This window comes from Pteropus medius, unplaced genomic scaffold (genome assembly GCF_902729225.1).
Source record: "Pteropus medius unplaced genomic scaffold, Ma_sr-lr_union100, whole genome shotgun sequence".
Lineage (NCBI taxonomy): Eukaryota > Metazoa > Chordata > Mammalia > Chiroptera > Pteropodidae > Pteropus > Pteropus medius.
The window spans coordinates 764,483-786,394 of NW_024344372.1; the positions used below are offsets into that span (position 1 = coordinate 764,483).

Here is a 21,912-nt window from a genome sequence, read left to right on the forward strand (position 1 = left end):
TTATTTTTACCCTTTCCCCTTGCATGAAAAGGCTAAGTTGTAGTCTGCAGGAGGAATGCAGATGATTCTCAAACTCCCACAAAAGGCGAAGAGAAGAGAGAGAGGAGAAAATGGAAAGGAGGGAGGGAGAGAGAGGAGGAAGGGGAAAGGAAAGGAGAGAGAGAGAGAAGAAAAGAGAGAGAAGACTCTCTCTATAAGCTGTTACATCAATACTAAAATGCTAACAGTACGTTTAAATGGCAAGAAAGAAGGGTTCCTTCTATGGCATCACATGCTTTGAACGAGAATCATAGTGCCTGACAGCTAAGAACCACTTTGAAAATATGAAGATGGGGTGGGTGCCTTTATAAGTCAAAACACAAAAAAAATATTTCTCTTTCCTTGACCACTTTCCTCATCCCTGCCTAGATGATTACCCTGAAGAGTATGTCATTTCTTTCTCAATGTGGAGAAATGGGATCCAAGGATTTTCTGAAGTGGTAAGAGGGCTGAAATATCTGCTATGAACTACACAAAAGAGAAAAGAAATGTAGTTATAATTCACTTGTAAAGTTGCACAATTTTTAAACAGCCAAGGAACAAAGATTAATATTTGGAGATTATTTTCAGATCAGGTATTTCAAAAAAAATATTTTTTTTGCATGAAATCAAACAAAGCAGTCTCCGACTTTTATCCGAATTTCAAAAAACTTCTTGTAAATGGCTGCTAACATCTCTATGTGTGCTGCAAGAGAGCTATTTTCACTTGAACTATATGGTATATAATTGAAGTCAGAACTGTAAATCACTCAGCCATCTGTCTCTAAGCTGTCACAAATCATACATGGAAGAGCATATGTATAATGAAAATAGACTGACAAACTTTTTAGACTTTACATGCTTCTGAGTTAATTAACCCTCTGTCCCACATGTTTCCAAGATTCTTCAACAATACGTTTGATGAATCGGTTTAATTACATGAATGGGGTTTGTGTGTATGTGTATGTTTTACAATGTCACTTTTAAATTCCAAAGGAAACCATGCAATTGACTTAACGTTTTCACTTATAATGAAACTAAATAATTTAAATCACATACTGAGCCTAGATCTATTGGCCTCATTTTGCTCATTTGGTTATTAATGTTGAAAACAGATATTAGCATTAACAATAACAGTGATAGCTCACTCTCATCTTAATGAAGATTTATATGCATATACATCACCCTTGCATTCCACAAAGATCCTGCAGGGAGTAAGTGTTTTAATAACTAGAGTTAAATTCCAATTGCAGGGATGTAGTCTCAATGCTATCGCCACACAAAGTTGTATATCAGGAGAGTTGCATGAGTTCTCTGCCTCGGTTTCTCCTTTTGTGTGTTTGCATGTGTTTGTGTGATCATATAGTCCATTTTTGTATACTGAGATACCAGAATGGTTTATAAATTAATATGTATCAGAGGCTCAAGTTGCAATAAATGAAAATATAAATATGATCATATCGACAAGATAGGAATACTTAATAAAATAGAGTTGTTGAGGGATTTTTTGCAGAAACTGGGACAGAGCTAGCGATCCCATTCTTGCCTAGCTTGTCAGTCTAAATGCACTTCACTCATAAGTAATTGCTGGGCAATTATACAATTGTATAAGCAACCGTGTAAGCAACTGTGCCCTACAGGCTTTTGAAAGACCTGATGCGGGTTTAAAATTTAACTCCTACTCAATGTAGCCATAGAACAAATAGTAAAATACTGAATACGAAACTGAAAAGGTCCCTGTAACATGTCCCCCAGCAGGAAGGAACCGAAGTTTTACCTCCAAGCCTTTTTTTCTGTTGCTTTGTAAATACAATGTTTTCCTGTTTCCACAAACAAGTGAATGCACGCTCAGAGAGCCCATTCTCGCCTGTTAATACAAAAAGCCCAAGAAAACACACATGATGCGAAACTGTCCTTATCACTAGATGGACTGGAGATGAGAGCTGGTCATCCTGCCCCACGCAAGTGTGCGCCCGGCCTTGTCAACCGCCTCTGAGACGGCTCTCAGAGTTAAATATAGAAAGGTGTGCACCTGCAGTCCTTGGAGAAGAAGTGAATACGTCTTCCAGCGGGGGTAACCCATGTTTCCTATTGTCATCGGGACAGGTGGCCAGCAAGTACCAGCCACGGTTTAACTATTTTGCATTAGCACTTTTTCAGGGCACATAGTAAAAGAACAACGGGGAAGAGAGCAGGGGCCCAAAGGCAAGCTGGAACCCAGTGGGACCCAGGGAAGCCAGCTGCGCATTCTCGTGCAGCCATCAGCAAAAAGGGAAAGTCCAGCTTGCTGGTGACATTGTGACAAATGCTTGCACTCTGGCAGAGGTTTCAGCTGAGGTTCTCTAACCCTGTTTATTGCCCTAACGTGGCAAAGACATGAACTGTGCAGAAAGCTGACACAACCGCGAGAGTGGAACAGTGTCCGCAGAGGGAACGAGGCCTGTTCATGGATGGGATGCTTTTTAAGTGGTTTTACGTTCATAGAGAAGGGGCATGAGTGGTGGGAGTCCCAGACACGACTCATTTGGCTTCTGTATCCTTTTTTTCCATAGAATCTGCACATTCACATGCTACAAAAATAAGAGTTTACATTCAGGTCAAATCTGATCTGAAATATTCATGTGCAATACCGTGTGGCCCCAGCAGAAAACCTACGAGGTCACTGACCCCCCTGCTTTCACATCAGGGCAAATCCAGGCATTGGCACTGTCGGGTTTAGAAATCCCTGGAGATCACACACACACACACACACACACACACACACACATCGCCAAACACACAAACACACACACACACAAAACACACACACACAGAGGAATATATGATTTGGTTCTGAGATCTCCTTAACATTTATGATAAAGAGGAAATGTATCTTGATAACAAAAATGACGTCATATAAAATACGTTTCAGTGTTAATTCCTAAAAGTAGACATATTCTTTTTTTTTAAGAAACCTTAGCAAGAGGAAGGCAAAAGTGTTTTCCTTCCCCAGACTGTAGAAATTCTGTGACATATATCTGAATGTACCTTGAGTTTGAGTAATCACTAGAGCCTATATCGGGTTTGCAATTAGCGGATCCTCTGTGACCTCGCAGGGTTCAGAAACGTGGACAGTGGCATCATCAGAGATTCCCCTGGGATCATACCTGGTGATCTGCCTCCATACTCCCTTGCCCGCTGAAGGAAGGCCTGCTGCTCTCAAGCCAATCCCATGAGGAGGAAGCAAGTTTAGTCAGCTTCCATTCAAAGTTCATTTTCAGTGCATAGTAAGCCATGTACTGATGAATGGCTGTACAGCCTCGGCGATGTACGCCCCCTTTATTCTCCACTCAGCTGTTTGCCTTCCACACAAAGACTTCTTCTCAGGGGCACTGTTTGGGTCATTGGAGAATGGGGTTGTCAGACGGCTTTGTAATTGTAACCATAAACAAATTACTTTAGAAAAAAGGCCAGAGCTACCAGCAGCCATCAAAGAGATTTGTCAAAACTGCTTCTGATTATTTTCTTATAATCAGATTCCTTATTAAATAGAAAAAAGAAGTAACTGCAGGTGAAACGATGACAGTTTTTGCAAAAGCTATAATGTCTAAAGTAAAAGACACACTATAGCCGAGGTACGCAAGTTATTTCTACTTTAAGACATTTATTTCAGATGACAAAGGAGAACAAACGTCTCTCTTCTATGAAGGTTTGAATGAAAGTTCTGGTTAAGAGGAGTTAATTCCGGTTATTCAGATGTTCATTCTATTGTATCCAAAAGGGAGCTGGCTGATCCAGTGTCAAAAAGAACCAGAAAGGTCCTGTGACCTGGCAAGTCCAGTCAACCCAGTACAGAAAAATGGGAGCCCCCTGGCACACTGTGACTAAGGAACTCAGAACTGAGCTTGACCCTTGCTGGGCATTTGGGTTTGTTTACCCTCGGCAAAATATGCCTTTCTTACAGGAAGTGGGAGTGGGGCTGGTGGGGAAGGTTTTAAAAAGCTTATTTAAAAAAAATGCACAAAAGCTTCTAGAACATCAAATGGCTCTTACAAAACAACATTTTGATGAGTTAAGTGTAAATGAATCAGAAACATATGGGTTACATTTCCCTCCAAAAACACAGGGGTCTCAAAATTAAAGAAGAAAAAGGGCTTGGGGCAACGTGCATTTGAGTTTTCCCTGAATCCAAAAGCATTTGAAATAGTTCTAGACAAGCAGCAGGCCCAGAATGCGTGCTGGACATTAAGGGGTTTTATAAGTTTGAAAAATGTTGGATAGTTAAAGTTCCCTCTTTGAAGAATCTCAGATGTGAGCTAGTTTTATATGATTTTTTTTTTCCTTTAAAGGCACAACCGTTCGGGGCAGCTGGCATTGATTATTTTATTCTTGAAAAAAAGAGTGTTTAAAGTAAACTGATGGCATAATTTGTTTAGACAAAACAACCCTTAAGCAGACAAAAAGGCTAACGGACTAAGAAAGGTTGTTTGTATATATGGGGGAGAGAGGTGGGATAGGGTATCAGAACCAGATATCTTAGTTCAAGTTTCGCAAAAGCCTAGAATGTACAGATAGTTTACGTATGCAATCATGTATGTATGTGTACATATAGGGGTATATATATATATATATATATATATATATATATATATATATACCCATATATATATATATACACACACACATATATATATATGCGTGTATATAAGTACATTTGTGTATGTATACACACTATACACACAGGTAAACATTATTACTACGTATTTTCTCAGATCTCTGAATAGCCCATTCTAACATCATTCACTGATGCCACACACATAGTAAGTGCCCTGATGCATGGACATGGGACAGCTAAATTCCTAACTGAATTTTTACTCTCTCCCTTGCTCTCTAATTCATAGTCTCTTCCACTTTGTATTATTCTCATATACACACGAATGGGAGACATTTACTACAAACCGAACTGAACTAGAAATTGCTACAAGTGATTTCAATAAGAATGTGTTTAAAGACTGTAATGTTTATTCCATGATGTTATGAACAAAAAAGAAGATGCCTAGGTTTTATTTTGAAAACACAGAAAGTGAGGGGATAAGAAGGGGATAAATATACGTTCTCCATTGCGAGAATGTTAACATCTCACTTCTGACCCGGAGAAGAGTTAACCAACTCCTGTAACAAGCATGCCAATAACCAAATGGAGTAAGTTCCCTGCACTAAGTCAAGAATGGAAGAATGAAGAGGTTTGGACCAGCAGCCACTAACTTCACTGCCTCTATTTCTAAAAGGTACCATTACAATGTCCATAGGAGGCAATAGTAAGCAATAAGCTCCATTTGTTGAGCATACAAATGACCCCCCAAAAATTAACACTATATATGCCAGGGAGTCTCAATCTTTTTAATTAAAAACAATTAAAATTTGGAGTGTTAATGCTATTTTCACTGTTGTTGTATTTAACATTGCATCAATCTTCTTATTGTGCCCCCATCACATTTCCCCTACCCCAAATCAGGCAAACTATCGTGACCTATATATTTCTAAAATTTAAAGTGATTTTAATGTGATTCGATTTGAGCATTATTTTCTGACAATTTCAAGCTCGAGAGTCACTGCCAATGCCCCTACACTGTAGCTTCTCCTACGGGATTTTAAAGCATCATAAAAACTCAGCAGTTGAAACAGCGTCAAAGATCATCTAGTTCAACCTTTATCTAATGCTGGAATCCCCTCTACAACATTCCTGAGAAGGGTCATCCCGTCTTAGCTTAAAGGCCAGACATACATACTCCTCTATCTTCGACTCCACGAGGTAACTCTACTTCAGTGGAAAGTGACCAAATACCACCCACCACCCCTTCCTCTCCCCTTCAAAGCTCAGTAGTATGTGGGGTCACTGCTCAGGGCAGAGCATAGAGAACACTGGCTCATAAAGGTCTCACCTGACACTTAGTAAATGACCCCTAGTCACATATAACTTCTCTTCCAGAAGAGAGAGAGCATGCCAACAAAGCACTGCAAATACAACAGAGCACTGCCCAATTAAATACAATAAACTTCTTAACACAAAGGCTGTCATGTGTCACCCACACTGATAGTCAAGGTGGCTCTCTAGAAGAGAACAGCTGGCTCTGTTTGGCCTTATTAGCAAAATCCATACTCCAGTGCCAAGACTAGACCAAAACAAAATGGAATCTAAAGTCTCCTTAATTGGCTATTCCCGCAAGTCAAGATGAGTCCCTGGTTTGGATTCTAAACTAAATATTTATAAAAAGCATTTGGTAGCAAGAAGCTATTCATCTTAGGATGCCCCATTAATAGCTGTGACAATGACGTGTGAGAAAATTCTTTTCTAGTTTAGAGTCCCTTTAGGCAAAAGAATCTCTACTGTACAGGCAAATTCAGGGCTTCATAATAAGTCATTAATAGTGCAGTACAGGAAGTGGTTTGTGGAATACTGACTGAAAGGTTGCAGTCAACAACAACGTGGTGCAATGTTACAGGGGCTACATTTTGAATTAAGAGTCCTTTTGTGCAACAGGTGAAAATAATGAGGACTAGACACAAGAAAATATTCAAGGGAGTGTTGGGTCAGGCTAGCCTCCTGGCAGCCACAAAGAAAGCCAGATGCCCTGTGCTGTGAGTTTCAACATATGATTGATGACTCAAGCCCCTTTAGAATAGTGTCTTTGGAAACGGTTTGCTGTGGCTCTGGCCAATCCTCTTTCTCATGCTGATTTCCTTCACATAAATCTCCCGCATGAATCAACCAGGGCAGTGGTACTGAAGGGTAGGCTGAGTAGGACTGGGCAAGGAGTATCTGTCATCTTTAAGAGTGCCATAATCCCCGCAACCAGAAGGATCTTCAGATGTGACCTTGGGCACCTCAGAGAAAAAATAAACTTTGCCCAACTGTCATCCTACTTTAAGCATTTAATGGTTTGCCTTCAGGCACCATTTATGCAATGGCCACCACCATACCCCAGTGCCTGGCCCATGGTAGACACCCACAATGTATCTGATGAATAAAGGATTGAGTGGGTGCCAATCTCCCTCTTCAGGAGACACCACACTCAGGATTTCACCCATCGCAAAGGTCTGGCTACAGTATATACTGGGAGTGTGGCCGCTCAAGGATGTAGTGTCAGTGTAGAATGCTATTCGGATCCGATCTCCATCTTGCAAGATGAAGCGATGGTCATAGCCAGAGGAAGAGGGGTCTTTCACACCATCTAAGCAGCAGTTTGTTCAGAGGTGGCCAGCGCAGAGCACCATCTCAAGACTCATCTCTGAGGCGTTGTATTACAGAACAGTGTTACGGTGCCAGGGTTCAAATCGCGGCTCTGCTACTACCTACCTATGTGATCTTGAGCAAATGACAGCCTCTCTGGGCTTCAATCTTCCCATTGTAAAAGTGGAAATAATAAACGTGTCTACTATGTCACGGGGTCACTGAAATGTTTAAAAGTTTATGTACAGAAAGGGTTCATATGTGCAACAGCTAGCTGCTCAGTACGCAAGGTTCACTGTCATCTCTCAAGTGTAGGCCAATATGGCCACAGTGGGAGATACGCAGTATCCCAGGAGGCACCGGGGTTCAACATTAGCTGTTGGGCTTCTTTTGGAAAAACCCCTGTTCATCTTTCGACCCTGTAGGGTTCCCATATTGTGGCAATTAAAGAAGATGTGCAGAGGGAAGTCCCTGGGGAAAAGCTGCTGAAGGTCTGTCTGCTTGTCAACGAAACTTCTGAAAAAGTTTGCTCCGTCTACCCTAAAAATAGAACTGGAGCCTTTGTGGCACGGCCACTTCCCGCATATCTAGACCGGGTCACTGTGAGTCTCCCCAGGCAATTATCCACACGCTCAGATGTACTTCCCTGAGAAATGAGAACATGGTAGACACAAGAGGGCTGCTCTCAGACCCAGAGAGGTCTCACAGATACTGAAGGGATTATACTTATTCTGTGTAGCCTCCAGGGCAGAACTACAGCCAAGAGCTGGAAGCCCCAGAGAGGCCCTTCTCATACATACAATGGACTTTGTATCAGAACCATCCCAAAAGTAAGGAATTAGATGCCTTCGGAGGCAATTTAGTTCTCCTTCCACTTTATTTTTTTGGACTGGCAGAAGCTGGGTACCCACTGGTGTGGACAGTGAAGAAAGGACTTGCCAAAGACGAACAGCTAGAATTTCCTGTGTCTTTCCATTTCATTAAAAATGAAGGTCTAATAATCTGACAGTTTAAATGCAAGATGCCTTCTTGGACTTTTTTAATCGATGGGGCATAAATGTCCATTAGCCACAACAGATTTGGACCCGAAATTTGGAATTCACTGAAACAGCTTGCAAGATATTAAAGGTCTCTGTCCCCTGAATATATTATCCCCCCACCCTCTGCTTTTTGTCCAGTGAGGAAATGGAGCAGTTTCTCTATTACCCTTTAGAATAAACCTATGAAAGGTAAAAATTGCTTATTTTTCCTTTAAAAAATATTTGATTTTGTCCAATCTCCTCAGTCATTCAGTGTAGGCTACCTCGTTCATTGTAAACTTTTAAACTTTTCTCTCATAAAAGGTACAAATAGTCTTTAGGAGAAATTAGTTAAATGGCTCCCAGAAAGCGGTGTTATTTTTTACCCCTTTCCAACCACTGCTGTAAGTATCCCAGGTCACTAATAAAAGGTAAACAAATCTGAAAATTGATCAGATGTAACAGATATGATTAAAAGGAACACAATGAAAAAGAAAAATGATGCTCATGCTCTGGCTTTTCTTTTTCTAAATGCCATTAGACCTGCCCAAGGAAGTGAATAAAACTGTAGCTATCAAGCCATTTATAGGAATAAATATCAGGAATTCAAAAGATAGCAACAGAGAACGGTGTGGTCTGGAGTTAGAAGTAACATGAGGCTTCTCTCCCATGGCTGCTGAAGGCAGGCTGAGCTCCCAGCATGCAGAGAGAGGTGCTGAATTGATGGGACGGAGGGCAATAGCAAGTTAAAGGATCAACATTATGCAGGCCAACTCAACTTGGCATTTTTCCACCCCAACCGCCACAACCAAAATGCAGCGTTACGATTGGAACTCCTCCTTTTGACAATAAAGTAACATCAGAACTACGTTCAGGAAATCCAGTTGCTGGAAGATGTTTAAGGAAACACAAATTCACGAATGCCCATTTCATGACCTACCAGCCACCCCCAGCCCACACATACTACAAGGTAAGGCCCAGATTCTCAAGTGAGACTATAGTCAATCTCAAACTTTCTCAGCATGTGGGGAATAAAAAAGAAAGAAATGGAAAGATGAGACCAAAAAAAAAAAAATGCCTGGAAAAACAGCCCTAACTTTGGCACTGTACTTCTTCTTTTGTCTCTGTATGTTCCACATTTTGTTAGTGGCATTTACACTTCTGTGGCTTTTTTTGGTTGTCATTGTTAAATGAATGTTTACCTATGAAATAATAAAAGATGCATTAACTCCAAGAACCTGGACCATTTCTTTGAAGTCATGTAGGCACATTCATTCAGTTATGTCTTCCCCTTTCTAATTCCTATGAACAAGAGCAAAATATAATTAATTAATTAAAGCTCGATGAAGATTTATGAGTGGACTCTCTTCCCAAATTGTACCCCTGTAGCTGGGTGAGGCAGCTTAACTAAAACATTTCTGAAAAACGCCATGAGCCATGAAGTTTCTGACTGGCGTATCATTTATGATACCCCTGGGGAGGAGGCCTTGCCTAAGAAAACCGAGGCCCAGCACCCCATAAGGTTCTCATTACAAACAGGAATGTGCCAGGCCAGATGCACTGGGGGTCGTCAAGCTTTGCAACCCCTCCTCCCCCCAAAAAACTCATAAATTTTGTGGAATATATTGCTTTCCCTTGAATTTTTATGATTATGTTGAATTTAAGGAAACTTATCCCATACTTCATCATTTACCTTAGTTTGTCAGAGTTTTTTGATATCCACAAAGTTCTATGAACTTTCTACTAATCACGTTTTCTACATCTTAAAACTACAAACCCACATATTTTCAGCCAGCCGCGAATTTTAAAGCTCCTCTCTTTTTCTAATTTTGGTATAAAATCGCAGGCTGAATAGATTTCAAAGTTCTTCCATTGGCCAAACTCACCTCTACATCTTGTATCAATGCAATGCACTTAATGAAAGATGGAAAAAACTGGCAGTCAGGGTATAAAAGGTAGTCACTTGGTACCGAAAATTAATGGGGATAACACTGTAGCATTCATGGCCCAAGTAAAAGACTCCCCAACTCCAGAGTCAAGGGGAAGGGCAGGTATGACTGGACATGGTGGGTTGGAGTTGGGCACCTAGATAAAGTTTAATGGTCGCTCACATTTTAACTTGTTTTCGTGAATTTTAGTGATTTTAGTGTTATTACAACTACTTTATAATAACATGGATTCCAGGTTTGAAAATTTAACCGATCTCACGTTGATGACCAACCAAATAAAAAATCTTTCAGCTAATTGTGTATTAAGAGGGGCAATGTCTGCCTCACTGTAGCTGTGGTAGTTCTTAATACTATGCCCAAAGCAGAAAGTCTTCCTTAATCCAGAAACCCAAAGGCAGGGCAAGGGCTATACAATCTAGCCTCATCTAATGAGATATGAAACAGGAGACGGAAAGATCACACTCTACCCATAAACATTTGGACAGGAAAAAACTACGAAGCCAGATGTAATCCTGTGCTAAATCAAATTATAAGAAGCAGATAAAATCACAACTTTATTCAATGTGTCATTTATCACGGGTGACTAATGCATTATTTGTATAAAGTTAAAATTGAGCTTTGAGAAACTATGAAATAAATCAAATGCCCTATTTTATGTAATTTTAACAGACAGATCCCATTAGGATTCTGCTATGCATAGCTGTTGGTTAAAATCATTGACCAGTATCCTTATAAATTAATCAACTGAGGTAATACAGCCTCGGCTGTCATTATTTGCTACTAAACCACATTTAGAATTCACTTTAACTCTTCAAGCCTCTTGAACTAGGTTTATCAAATTTCCATTTTTTTCTTCAAAATACATGAATGACTGTGTTTGTTTACAAAAGCCTGTATGGTGAACATGCGCCACTGGTGTTTTTTCAATGGCATTAGTGTGTGCATTGGCATTTTATTATCATTTCTTGGTAAAATGCCAATCAGAAGCCGACAATAGCAGTCTTCATCCTTGTTAGTCGGCAGTTTTACCACTGGTCTAAGTATGCGTGCACTGCTGAAGTTTAAACTGTTATAGAACTTCAAAACCAGTTGGCCAAAATATAGTTAATAGTCAACTTTTTTTAAAGGTCCATTGTGGCTCTTGTGTTCCTCCTGTATCTCTAATACTCAGATACATTTCATTTCTGATTATGAGACCTGATTTATTAAGGACACATAAGTATCTACTGTTCCTCCTCCTAGTATGTACCTTAATGTCTGGTTAATTTAACTAACTGGGTGTTTTCTCTCCACTAAAATGTCCAAGATCTCTTTCTTCATTGCCTTTCATCTTTCTACCTATATTCTCCTACCTGCATCATCACCTTTAAGTTTGTACTGTGAAGACAATACGATAATCTTCCAAGGATTTTTTTTTTCAAGATTATTTTTAATGCTTTGAAGTTGCCCATCAAAATCTATGTCCAACTCTGTGAAGGTAGGGGTAAAAACACCTATCTTTGCAGGTGCATGTTCAATGAGGTGATATGTGTAAATCATGTGATGTAACACCATGCAAATGCTAGTTCTCTTACCCCAACTATCGATCCATCTTACAGAGTTCTTAAAAAATCAACACATATGGAAAGTTTTCTGCATATCCTTTGGATAAAATTATAATATGAATCCTCCAGAGGCATAAATAGAAAATGTGAGAGGGCTAAAAATATATGTTAGGAAAACCCAAATCCTGGGTTAGCGTCCAAAGCAAGAACTACTTTAAAAAAAAAAAAGAAGAAGAAAAGAAAGAAAAAACAAACAAATAAAAAACACAGGCATCTGGCTCAAAGGAGATAATGCTATGAAAGTGTGGAGAAAAATATTCAGCAAATGTTTGAAGGCACGTTTCGCCACCTCTTTGTACATCAATCCAGTGATTGTAACAAGTGAAGATACCTTTTATTTTTAAAGTCAGCACAATTACCCTTACAGCATCGCCATAGATACTAATGTAGGTATACCTCATGAAAAAAATGCTACATGTAAAAATCTAAAATCACAAATCTGATAAGCTTAGGGCTGTTTGGGATAGATATTACTCTCATCAGCAAGGAATTCCCTGCAGGATTCCTGGCAATCGAGATGCCCACAGAGAGCATTTAATTTATAAAACTGTAATAAGTATGCTATTTCAGGAACATATCAATTGAAGGTAAGGCAATACACTTACCTGTATCTGCCTGACCATCGTGATTGTAGCTCTTTTCTTAGACCTCATTCTTGCACCCCTGAACAATCGCTTCACAATTTCACTGCAAATAGCGTTAAGCGGGTTATTGGACATCAATCCATGTATTTATTCAACAAAAAGTAAGTAAGCACCTACTGTGCCACTGTTCGAAGCACTAAACGTGCAGCAGCATGTAACGCCTCCATCAAAATCTCTCCCCTCATTTAGCTCATGGTCTTGACAAATTTACAGACCTTCCTCCAAGAACTAAATCTGGAACTTACGCCAAAGAGGAGCAGACTTATGTGAGGTCAGTTATACCTCATATTTACTTATGGAGTTAAAGCCAATGCTGATTAGTAAATATTAAAAATAAGTAACAGAGGCCTCATCAGTCTAGTCCACTGCAGAGCCCCACAATTTTGCCAGCAATTGTGCCAATTTTGAAACATTTGTTTCGATTGATTCAGGAAAGCAAATTTTCATTTGGTATGTCTTTGAAGAATGCTTACAAAAATATTTACATAATTCAGACAATCAAAAATGTCATCAAGAGTTTTTTGGTTGCTCCTGAGCAAACGGTGGTCAGTGTCAATGAGACTACTCCACTCAGCCAAACAAAACTTGAGCAATTATACGATGCATGTGAGTTATCAAACCAGATAACTCAGGGGCCAACGTCAATTGTTTACTATTGAGAATTGGCTGCTCCTGTTCTTCTAACCAGTCTAAACTTCTGGCTTTCCATCTCCCTCTGGACTGTGCTAATAGTAATAAAAGAGTTTCATGGGCCTTGATGAAGATTATTTCTCCTACTCTGGCTCATTCTCTCTCCCCTTGTAATTCCTATTTCACTCGCATCCATGCCACAGAACTTCCCCATATCTAGTTCTACATTCCAAAGTCAAGTCAGTGAGGCCAGAGGTCATCTTTCACATTCCTCTCATCTCCTTCGAAAAGTGACTGCTGGGTGCAGAGTAGGTACACAATGAACACATTCTTCATAGAGCTGACAAACACTGAACTAGGCATGAGGGCTCCTGACCCAGCTTTGTCACTTACTAACTGTATGTCCTTAGACAGGCAACTTTCCCATCCTGGGCCTCAGTCTCCTCATCTGTACAATGAGGAGGCTGGACCAGATGATCCTAAAGAACTGTCCAGTCTTAAAAGACTAGGTTTGGAGAATTGATTAATGTCTACACACCAGAGCCAAGCCTTTTGCCAGCAAATAAGCAATGACTAATTGATGACATCTCTCCATGATTCCATGACGCTTCATCAAAAACATCCATCACATCAGAATTTAATTTAGTTACTGTGGCTGTGCCGACCTGGCATAAAAACAACCAGTCCCTTTGGATAATTAATCTATTTTTTAAAAAAAAAAATTAGTTGAATGACATTCCGGAAGGAGAAATAAAGCCTCTGTGATTGAATTTTTTATTGTTCACCAGATAGTTAAGTCGTCATGTACATACTGCCACAGTCAGAAGGTTAATCTGACCTCGTAACACACTCATTCTAGCTGGTTGGTTTGATCAAACCAAACCAGAGACCCAAAGACCAAGAAGACATCAGACGCCTAAGAAATTTCTTCTGACGACGATTGATAAAGCCAAGATTGCAATTTCAGCAGCACTACAAGATAAGTAGAGTTTATTTTTTATTTATATACAAAAGAAACCATTTCAATGTTATTTCCAGGAGATACGTCACCGACAAAACACAAATTTTAGACTGCAGGAATACAGTTTAATCAAGCTCACCAAGCAAACTGGTATCCGCAAATGAGATACGGTTTTCACTGAAGATGGTAGACAATGCAGAAAACTAGTATTTGGAAATTTAACAAAACAATCCATTCTTTATAGGATAGAAGTAATGTGTTCTTCCTTTTCCTTTTTCCAGCAAAAGGAACATTGAAAAAATAAACAGATGAGTGATTTTGTGTTTGCAATGAAAACAAAACCTGTTTCCTTAGTTTATTTCCCAATGTGTGGCTTTTATACCTTCTCATACCAGCACATGCTTATTGAAAATCCAAATCAAAGATTACTTTAAATCACTGATTCTCTTTTTCAAATGAAGCAAAATGCACAGGTCCATAAAATATAGCATTTCATAAACTAAGCATTCCATAATCAAAATCAAATTCTAGCTGTAGGGCTATTGTCAGCCCCGCTTAAATCATGCCATTTTACCTAAACACTCAGATAATCTTTCTCAACTCAGTAAGTAGGTGGATGTTAGCAGCTAAGGTCATCGAAAAGATTTACTTTAAAATAAATTCAACAATTCAGAGCATCACCCTCTCCATGGTATAAAGTGTGCCTTGCTTTGAACATGCATATAAAATTTCATTAAAGTGCAACATAAAAGTTTTACATTAGAGGAACCCAGTGCTGGACCTTTGTTTAACAGTCATGATAATTTATGGCGTGGATCTGCTACAGTTAAGTAGAAAAACAGCCTTCTCGTGATGAAATACAAGTCATAAAGGCTGAAACTCAAGGAAACTAAGTGGAATCCCAATCCTCCGACCACTCAATTCTTCTTCAGATTTTTGTCACACATTCTTCTCTAACGGTCTCCATACGGATTGAGACACACTATCAGTCTGTTAACTCCTATACTCCTATGCCTCCAAAGTTGGATTGTATTTTTTTCGGTTCTAAGCCTATCTTAGAATTCTTAGAAATTCTATTATTTCAAATCACACTGATAAACATCATGTTTTCATTTTGCCTTTTCCTATTAAGCTTCTTCTGTAACCATTGTTCTTTCTCATTACTTTCCACAAAGAGAGAAGACTGACTAAAGGACCTTCAAACAATTACAATGAGAACACTATCAAACAGGCAGAGGGCCAGTATTATCACCAGGATTTACTAAGCAATTATCTTTTAAAAGATAGGAGCATTTGCCTAGAATACTTTTTGAGATGATGGAGCTCTACCATCAATCAACAGATGTTTATTGAGCACATGTGATGGGAAAGGCACTGTGTTAGATGATGCAAGACGGCGATACACCATCCCTAAGAAACAATGTGAATATTAAAACATAAACAACTTAATGCAACAGTGGTGAAAAGAGCAACATCACAAAGCCAAAGAGCATCCACTTACTATGTAAACTTAGGCAAGTCACTCAACCTTTCTGAACTTCAGTTTTCTCATCTACAAAATGGAGCTAATAATACCAGTCCTGCCAAATCCACAAGGTTATTGTGAGAAACAAATAAAATAATAGATGTGGTAAGTTACAAAGCTTTGGAAAGAAGTGTTAGCCACCTCCTACTCCCAGCTTTGCGGCTCCAAATCAACCAGATAAATATACCATGGTCTTCTTTATGTTCAAATATCAAATCTTCGAAATTAGGGCATTCAAATTGAAATGGACATTTACCAAGGGCTTGAGTTATGATATAGATATAGATATAGATATAGATATAGATATAGATATAGATATAGATATAGATATAGATATAGATATAGACATAGATATATCTATATCTATATAGATCTATATATCTATATGATATAGATATAGATATATCTATATATATCTATATCTATATCTATATCATATAGATAGATAGATAGATAGATAGATAGATAGATAATTTGCCAGCCTTATGTTTTAATTAAAGGGGCATCCATAAAAGAAGTACTAAGAGACTGTATCAGTACATAAATTGTTCTTTTTTTTAAATTAAAAGTAAAATGCTGAGCTCCATGGCTAGTCAATTACATGGCAATTCCACATATTTTTTTTACACAATGATAACCTAGACGATCCAATCCATTTGTTTTAATGAGAGCTAAATGTTTGAGACCACACAGTAACAATAAATGCTAGGCAATGAGGTTTCCTGGGAAGACACCTGACCTGGAAATTGGGAGATGTGGATTTCTGACCTAGCTCTACTATTAACCAGGCCGCGTGAACTTAGGTGAGTCGAACAACCTCTCCAGGGCTGTTTGCTTATCTGTAAAATGGGGATAACACCTGCATATTTGAATTTACAATGACAGAATGGGATGGCATATGAGAAAGGATTCCACATGTTGGAAAGGCTCAGACAAAATGTCAGTTATTAATAGTGTAGGCTCTGGGGATCAGCTCTGAATTGCATCACTGAGTAGCTAGTGATTCTATTACTTCATCTGTAAAATAGAGATCATAACAGGTCCTATCTCATAAAGTTGTCTGAAGGATTAAATGAGATTGAGTATTTAAAGTACTAGCTACTGGGTGATGTTTAGGACACAAAGCAAATATTACTTAAATAATAATAGCAATGATGATGATACGTTGTACCACACACAGTGAAACATACATACATACACACACAGGCGCACACACACTTCAAAACGTTTCTCCAGGTTGTGGTCTAGAGTTCTTTAATCAGCAATACGTTTTTTTCCATTATCAGTAAACCGGTTTTTTAAAATCTCTCTTTCTTTATCCTATGGCAATCAGATAAAAAAAAAAAAGACTAAATTAAAAATGAAAAATGCAGTCACGGTATAAATTGTTTTGTCTACAGGAGAGGCTAATCAAGTATATAGCAGTTTCCCTTTTGAGGTATGACCTACGGCTATAAGCTCACAGGGCTACAGCTTCTAGACTATTCCAGAAATGGCCATTTTATGGGACTTTTACGATTTTGAAATTACATTAAATATGTGCAAATTTTGCATGCAAGAAATAGTCTTAGCTAAGAATAATGGGCATGAAATAAAGGTTTGGTACACTAAAGTCACTTCTATTCAACAATAATTAGCATGTTTAAATACAATATAATTTTTATCCATCCACAAAATGTTTAAATGTTTGGAATCTCGTTTATGTCTATAATGACAGATTCATTTTTGAGGCAGTCATTTTCAATCCTGATTTGTATATTTTAAAGTTGTTAAATGCTTGACTGAATCATTAGCAAAACAATTCATGTATCATTAAACTGATTTCTAACATGAGATAATTTTCTTCCTTGTCCAATAAATGTACCTTTTAAGATTTACGGAGATAGCTTTTATTCTTTGGGGAGGTTTGGGGAGCTGTGGAAGAGACCTGATCACAAACTAGCTAATTTTTCCGCCTTGAGTCTCGCCTCTCCGTATACCACCTTAAGAAACTCACCCCCAAATGGTTTGCTGAATGAATGCTCAAACACCCTGGAGAATACATATTCTACTGGCAAAGGAAACAGACCATAGGCCATTTCTCTTTGAACGGAAGAGAAACAGAGGGGACAGGGGAAAAAGATAAATGGATGGAAGTAGAGAATGAGACATCCTGGCAATTTGTAGGCCACTGCCTCTATATTCCTGCTAACCCCAGATTGGAGACAGTTGTGTTCTTTCTCTCTCCCACAACTTCCCCTCCACGAACGGGCTTCTTCCACGCTTCCAGAGGACCGCAGCTAAGGAGGCCTCCGAAGACCTGTGTGCGCAGAGCAGGCTGAGGCAGCCTGGCTGCTGCAGAGCACGGGTCATGCCTGGCTTGAGCTGAAACAGTTCACTTTTGTCTGTAAAGCAGGGTCTCCGCCCCCTGCAAGGTCGAAGAAGACTGGGGAAAGTGTGGGCTGCTGGGGCAGGCCCTGGGGGCTCCCTTCACCGGAGGTGGAGAAGCCTGGCCTGCACATGGCCCCTTCTCAGCCTCGACAGCCCCACACAGACCTTTGAACTTTCTATTTATATAACAGTTTAGTGAGTTTAAGTCTCTTCCTGTAAAACTGCCCATTTGCAAGTTTGCCTCTAATTAGGCTACTTGTGAGACATCACATAAAAACTACAAACAATTGATGCAGTCCTTTGCAGTGAGAAGTCGGCCACTGTCAGAACTGTTTAACTACAATTTTCACTAGGCTTTTTAACGTTTTGATTTTGCTATCATGGTGGTTTTCTTTTCATTTTGTAATTTTAGGAATCTCTCCCCCTCTCCCTTTCTCTCTCTGTCATTTTAGTAATAAAAGAGAAATAAGCATCCCCACATAAAAACCTTGTCCTGTCACAAAGCAATACCTAATCAATATGGGGGGGGGATGCTTATAGGACTGAAAGGCTACAGACTTTGTAGGCCCTCTAATTTTTGTTCCCCACCTTAAATAGGGATCAATGGCATCTCAATTACTGGTAAACAAGTCTAAATCTAGCCACATGATCTCCAGATACCTCAAGAATTCATTTACTGGGTTACCGCAGGGAAGCCTAAAGAATGATTTAAACAATAAAATTTGATTTTGTTCTTTACTATTTTTTCTTTTCTTAAGAGCAAGTGGTGTCTTTAGTGAGCACAGACATCTGCACCTTCCTCTTCTTGCACAGAATGGTTCATATTAAATTCAGACTCAGGTGAACACTGCTCATTCATCCAGGAATCTTAAAGAACTTGAGCTTTGGCCCTTTAATCGAGTCCAGAGCATGACCCAGTAAGATATTCTTGCAGTCTGCGTAATCCAGGGCTATGTTCTGTTAGGCACTGAGCACTCCCAGACTGGGCACATACGCATAATGCAGCATCATTCATGCCCCATCCTTTCCATTCGAATTCATCCTGACAAATGTGTTTGTTTATAAATGGGCACACACTTTTTGTTTACTATAGTCAAGTGTTTGCAAATAACACATATTCCTTTGCATATACAGTCTTTCTTCATTAATTCTAGGAAAATTAGCTCGTTTTTAGCTGGCCTGATCTATTTATTGTCGGACATGTAGGGTTGTGGTAGACGTAACTCTGAGCTATTTTAAGTAAATGTTGAGAAAAGGTACAATGTCAAAGAGATCCTTAAATTGGCTGGTACCTTTTTCCTCCTTAGACCTCCTGGGGAGTTGGGGAGTGGCTGTAGATGCCATCACTCTAAGCAGCTACTTACTTCCCAGAAGGAGAAGTAAACATATAATGAACATGTAATTGGCATGTTCTGGCTGTCCAAAGAGACTTTGGAAAGGTACAAATTTCCATTCAAGGCAACAGCAAGCTTTTTATTTATCCACGATTGTTACAATTATGCTCCTTTCCTCTGTGAGGGTGTACAAAGCACGCACAATCGCATTACACATGTTTACAAACACAGATGCATAAGGAAGCTTATCCCTCACAATCAAACAGTGAGAAGAAATTTTCCTGGATCATGTGCACAGAGGGAAAAGGCCGGCTTATTTATGCAGATGTGTTACACTAATTCATCGCTACTTCAGACAATATCCATGGAATGTCCAAATCTGCATGTTCCTCAACTGATATGGCATAGTTAGGGATCTGGAGGAAAAAAGCTTTTGCATTTTTCTTAATGTAAGAAAAGATATTCTCCGAAAGGGGGAGGGTGTATCTTTCTGGAAAAATAAAATAAAATCTAAAAGAGCACATCCCCTCTAAATATGTAAGTGCATGTGATATGACTAAACCGAAAATAAAATAATAAACACAAAAACCGAATACTTTGTAGATGCTCAACATTTGAACTATACTCAGAAAATCAGTTACAACAATGTCTGTTAAATTAATGTTACCCACACGATGTCTTAGTCAAATTCTATGCAAATAGTAACACTGTGATTATCAGTTGTCTGCAAAATAAAAGTGAAACAGAGTAAAGGCTGTGTGCAGTAACATAATATTTAATTGAGCAGCAATGTTGTTATGATCTTTACTTTTAAATAACGGCATGGTTATTAAAGAATTGTAAGGTAATGTTTCTCTGCAGAGGTGATAACACCGTGCATGACATCAAAAATGCCTTACAGATTAATACTGATACAGTGTAATTTGTGGCTTCAAGGATTTACACGGAATTGCAGTAAAATAAAATCTATTTAAGTTGTTATTATCTTGGATTTGCAACTAACGGAGTCATGATTGGCTACTGACTAAGCGTATGACCCTTTTCTAAAGAAGGAAATTGCCTAAAATATCACATTAGCCAGGGAAATCCTTGTAAAAATACACAGCATTTTAACAACGGCTGCCAGTAGTTGAACATTGTAAAAGATTTCGCACTATGGGTCGGTACTATAGATTATTCTAACTAAATTTAAAAAGGTAAGAGCGAAGAGTGCAATTCCAAGTAGCCACCGCCGCGCCCTCCCCCCATCTAATTCCACAGGCTGTGGGGGAGAAATTGACACGTTAAAATGTGACAAATTAATAATAATAACGTTATTGCGGAAGATGACTTTTTTAAAAAGTTAATAGATATGTATATCGCTATTTACGCACACGCGCGCTCACATCACGCAGAGAGGAACAACTTTCCGTCTCCCTAGTTACCTCTGCACCATCCTTCAAAAATCTCTCGTTGACAACTTTAAGGTATTTGGGGAAGAGCCGCCTAAACGTTTGAATCCCAGCTGGGTGCCTATTACACAAACCTGCGGGTGCCTCCCAGTGGGGGCGGACGGGGGTCGAGCGGGTAATTAAATGGGCAGTGACGCTGGAGCGGCAGACTTGGTGGCCAACTTCAAAAACCGCCGGTCCTGAAAGCCAAACGGTGAAGTCGGCCCAGACCCGGGGCCCCAGAGCTGTGGCCCCCGAAGCCGCCGCTTGGTGCCCGAGTACAAGGAACTTGGGCTGAGTGGGTAGAAGGGAAGGTGTGTGTGCCGTGCTGCGCAGGGACCGAGGTGGCGGGGGCGGCGGCCGCCAAGGAGACAGCGGGTGGCCGGTGGCACCTTGCTGCTGCTGGTTCCCCAAGGCCGGCCGCCGGCGCTGGTCACCTGGAAAGTTGAGGCATTTCTGGCGGGTAGTAGCCTGTGCCCTAGGAGGCCGGCCCAGCCAACCGTTCCGGGAGAAAATCCCAGCGGAGGTAGTGCGACTCGGTCCCCGGGCGGCACCGGATCCGATTTGGGCCAGATGCAACTCTTTGGACTTGAAGCGCCAAGCGACGCTTTGGAGACCCGCATCCCTCACTGTGCCTGCACCTCCAGCCACCCCGGCACCCGACAGAGAAGTCGCTGAGGCCGGGGCCAGAGGTGGCCGAGAGCAAGTGGGAGTGCGTCCGGGGCGCCCCCACCGCAGCCCCGGCTCCTTTTAACAAAGGCGAAAAGCCCAGCCCCAGCCCGAGGACCTGCATAGCAAAGGACAAGGCGAAAACCAACACCTACCACTGCTGCTCCAAGTCCCAGTCCCTGAAAAAGTCGAATAGATCCATAGCTGCCGGGCGGCGGCGGCGGACTGGCGTCCGTCCCTGCTCACGGCGGGTCGGCGCAGCTCTCGGCAGGGCTGGCTCGCTGCTCTCGGCGGCCCGGCTCTCTGGCCCTGCCCGACCGGCTAAAAGTGCCCGGGCCGCATCGGCGGCGGCGGCGGGCGCCGAAGATGCCGGGTCCTGCGCTCTGGAGCTGTGGCGGCGATGGCACGGGGCGGGCAAGTGCCTGGCAGCTCGCTCGGGTCCGCTTGGTCCGAGGCTGCCCGTGCACCCAGCGCCCCGACGCTGCGGCGGCAGCCGCTGCGGACTCGGGCCGGCGGAGCCGCCCGCCTGGCGGGCTGCGGGCCGGCGGT

At 40.6% G+C, this 21,912-nt stretch overlaps 1 protein-coding gene across 5 annotated transcripts in view; it reads right to left on the reverse strand.

Annotated features, from left to right (window-relative positions):
- The window catches only part of AFF2 (ALF transcription elongation factor 2), a 451,889-nt gene extending 429,990 nt beyond the window's left edge, over positions 1–21,899 (reverse strand). For 4 of the 5 annotated variants that reach the window (XM_039870568.1, XM_039870566.1, XM_039870567.1 and 1 more), the window contains exon 1: positions 21,519–21,899. In XM_039870568.1, the coding sequence (XP_039726502.1) occupies positions 21,519–21,565 (47 nt within the window). In that variant the 5' untranslated portion in view covers positions 21,566–21,899. Of the gene's footprint in view, positions 1–12,405; positions 14,128–21,518 lie in introns of those variants that run through there. The other variant, XM_039870569.1, reaches the window with a different exon arrangement.
- Between the last annotated feature and the right edge of the window lie 13 nt (positions 21,900–21,912).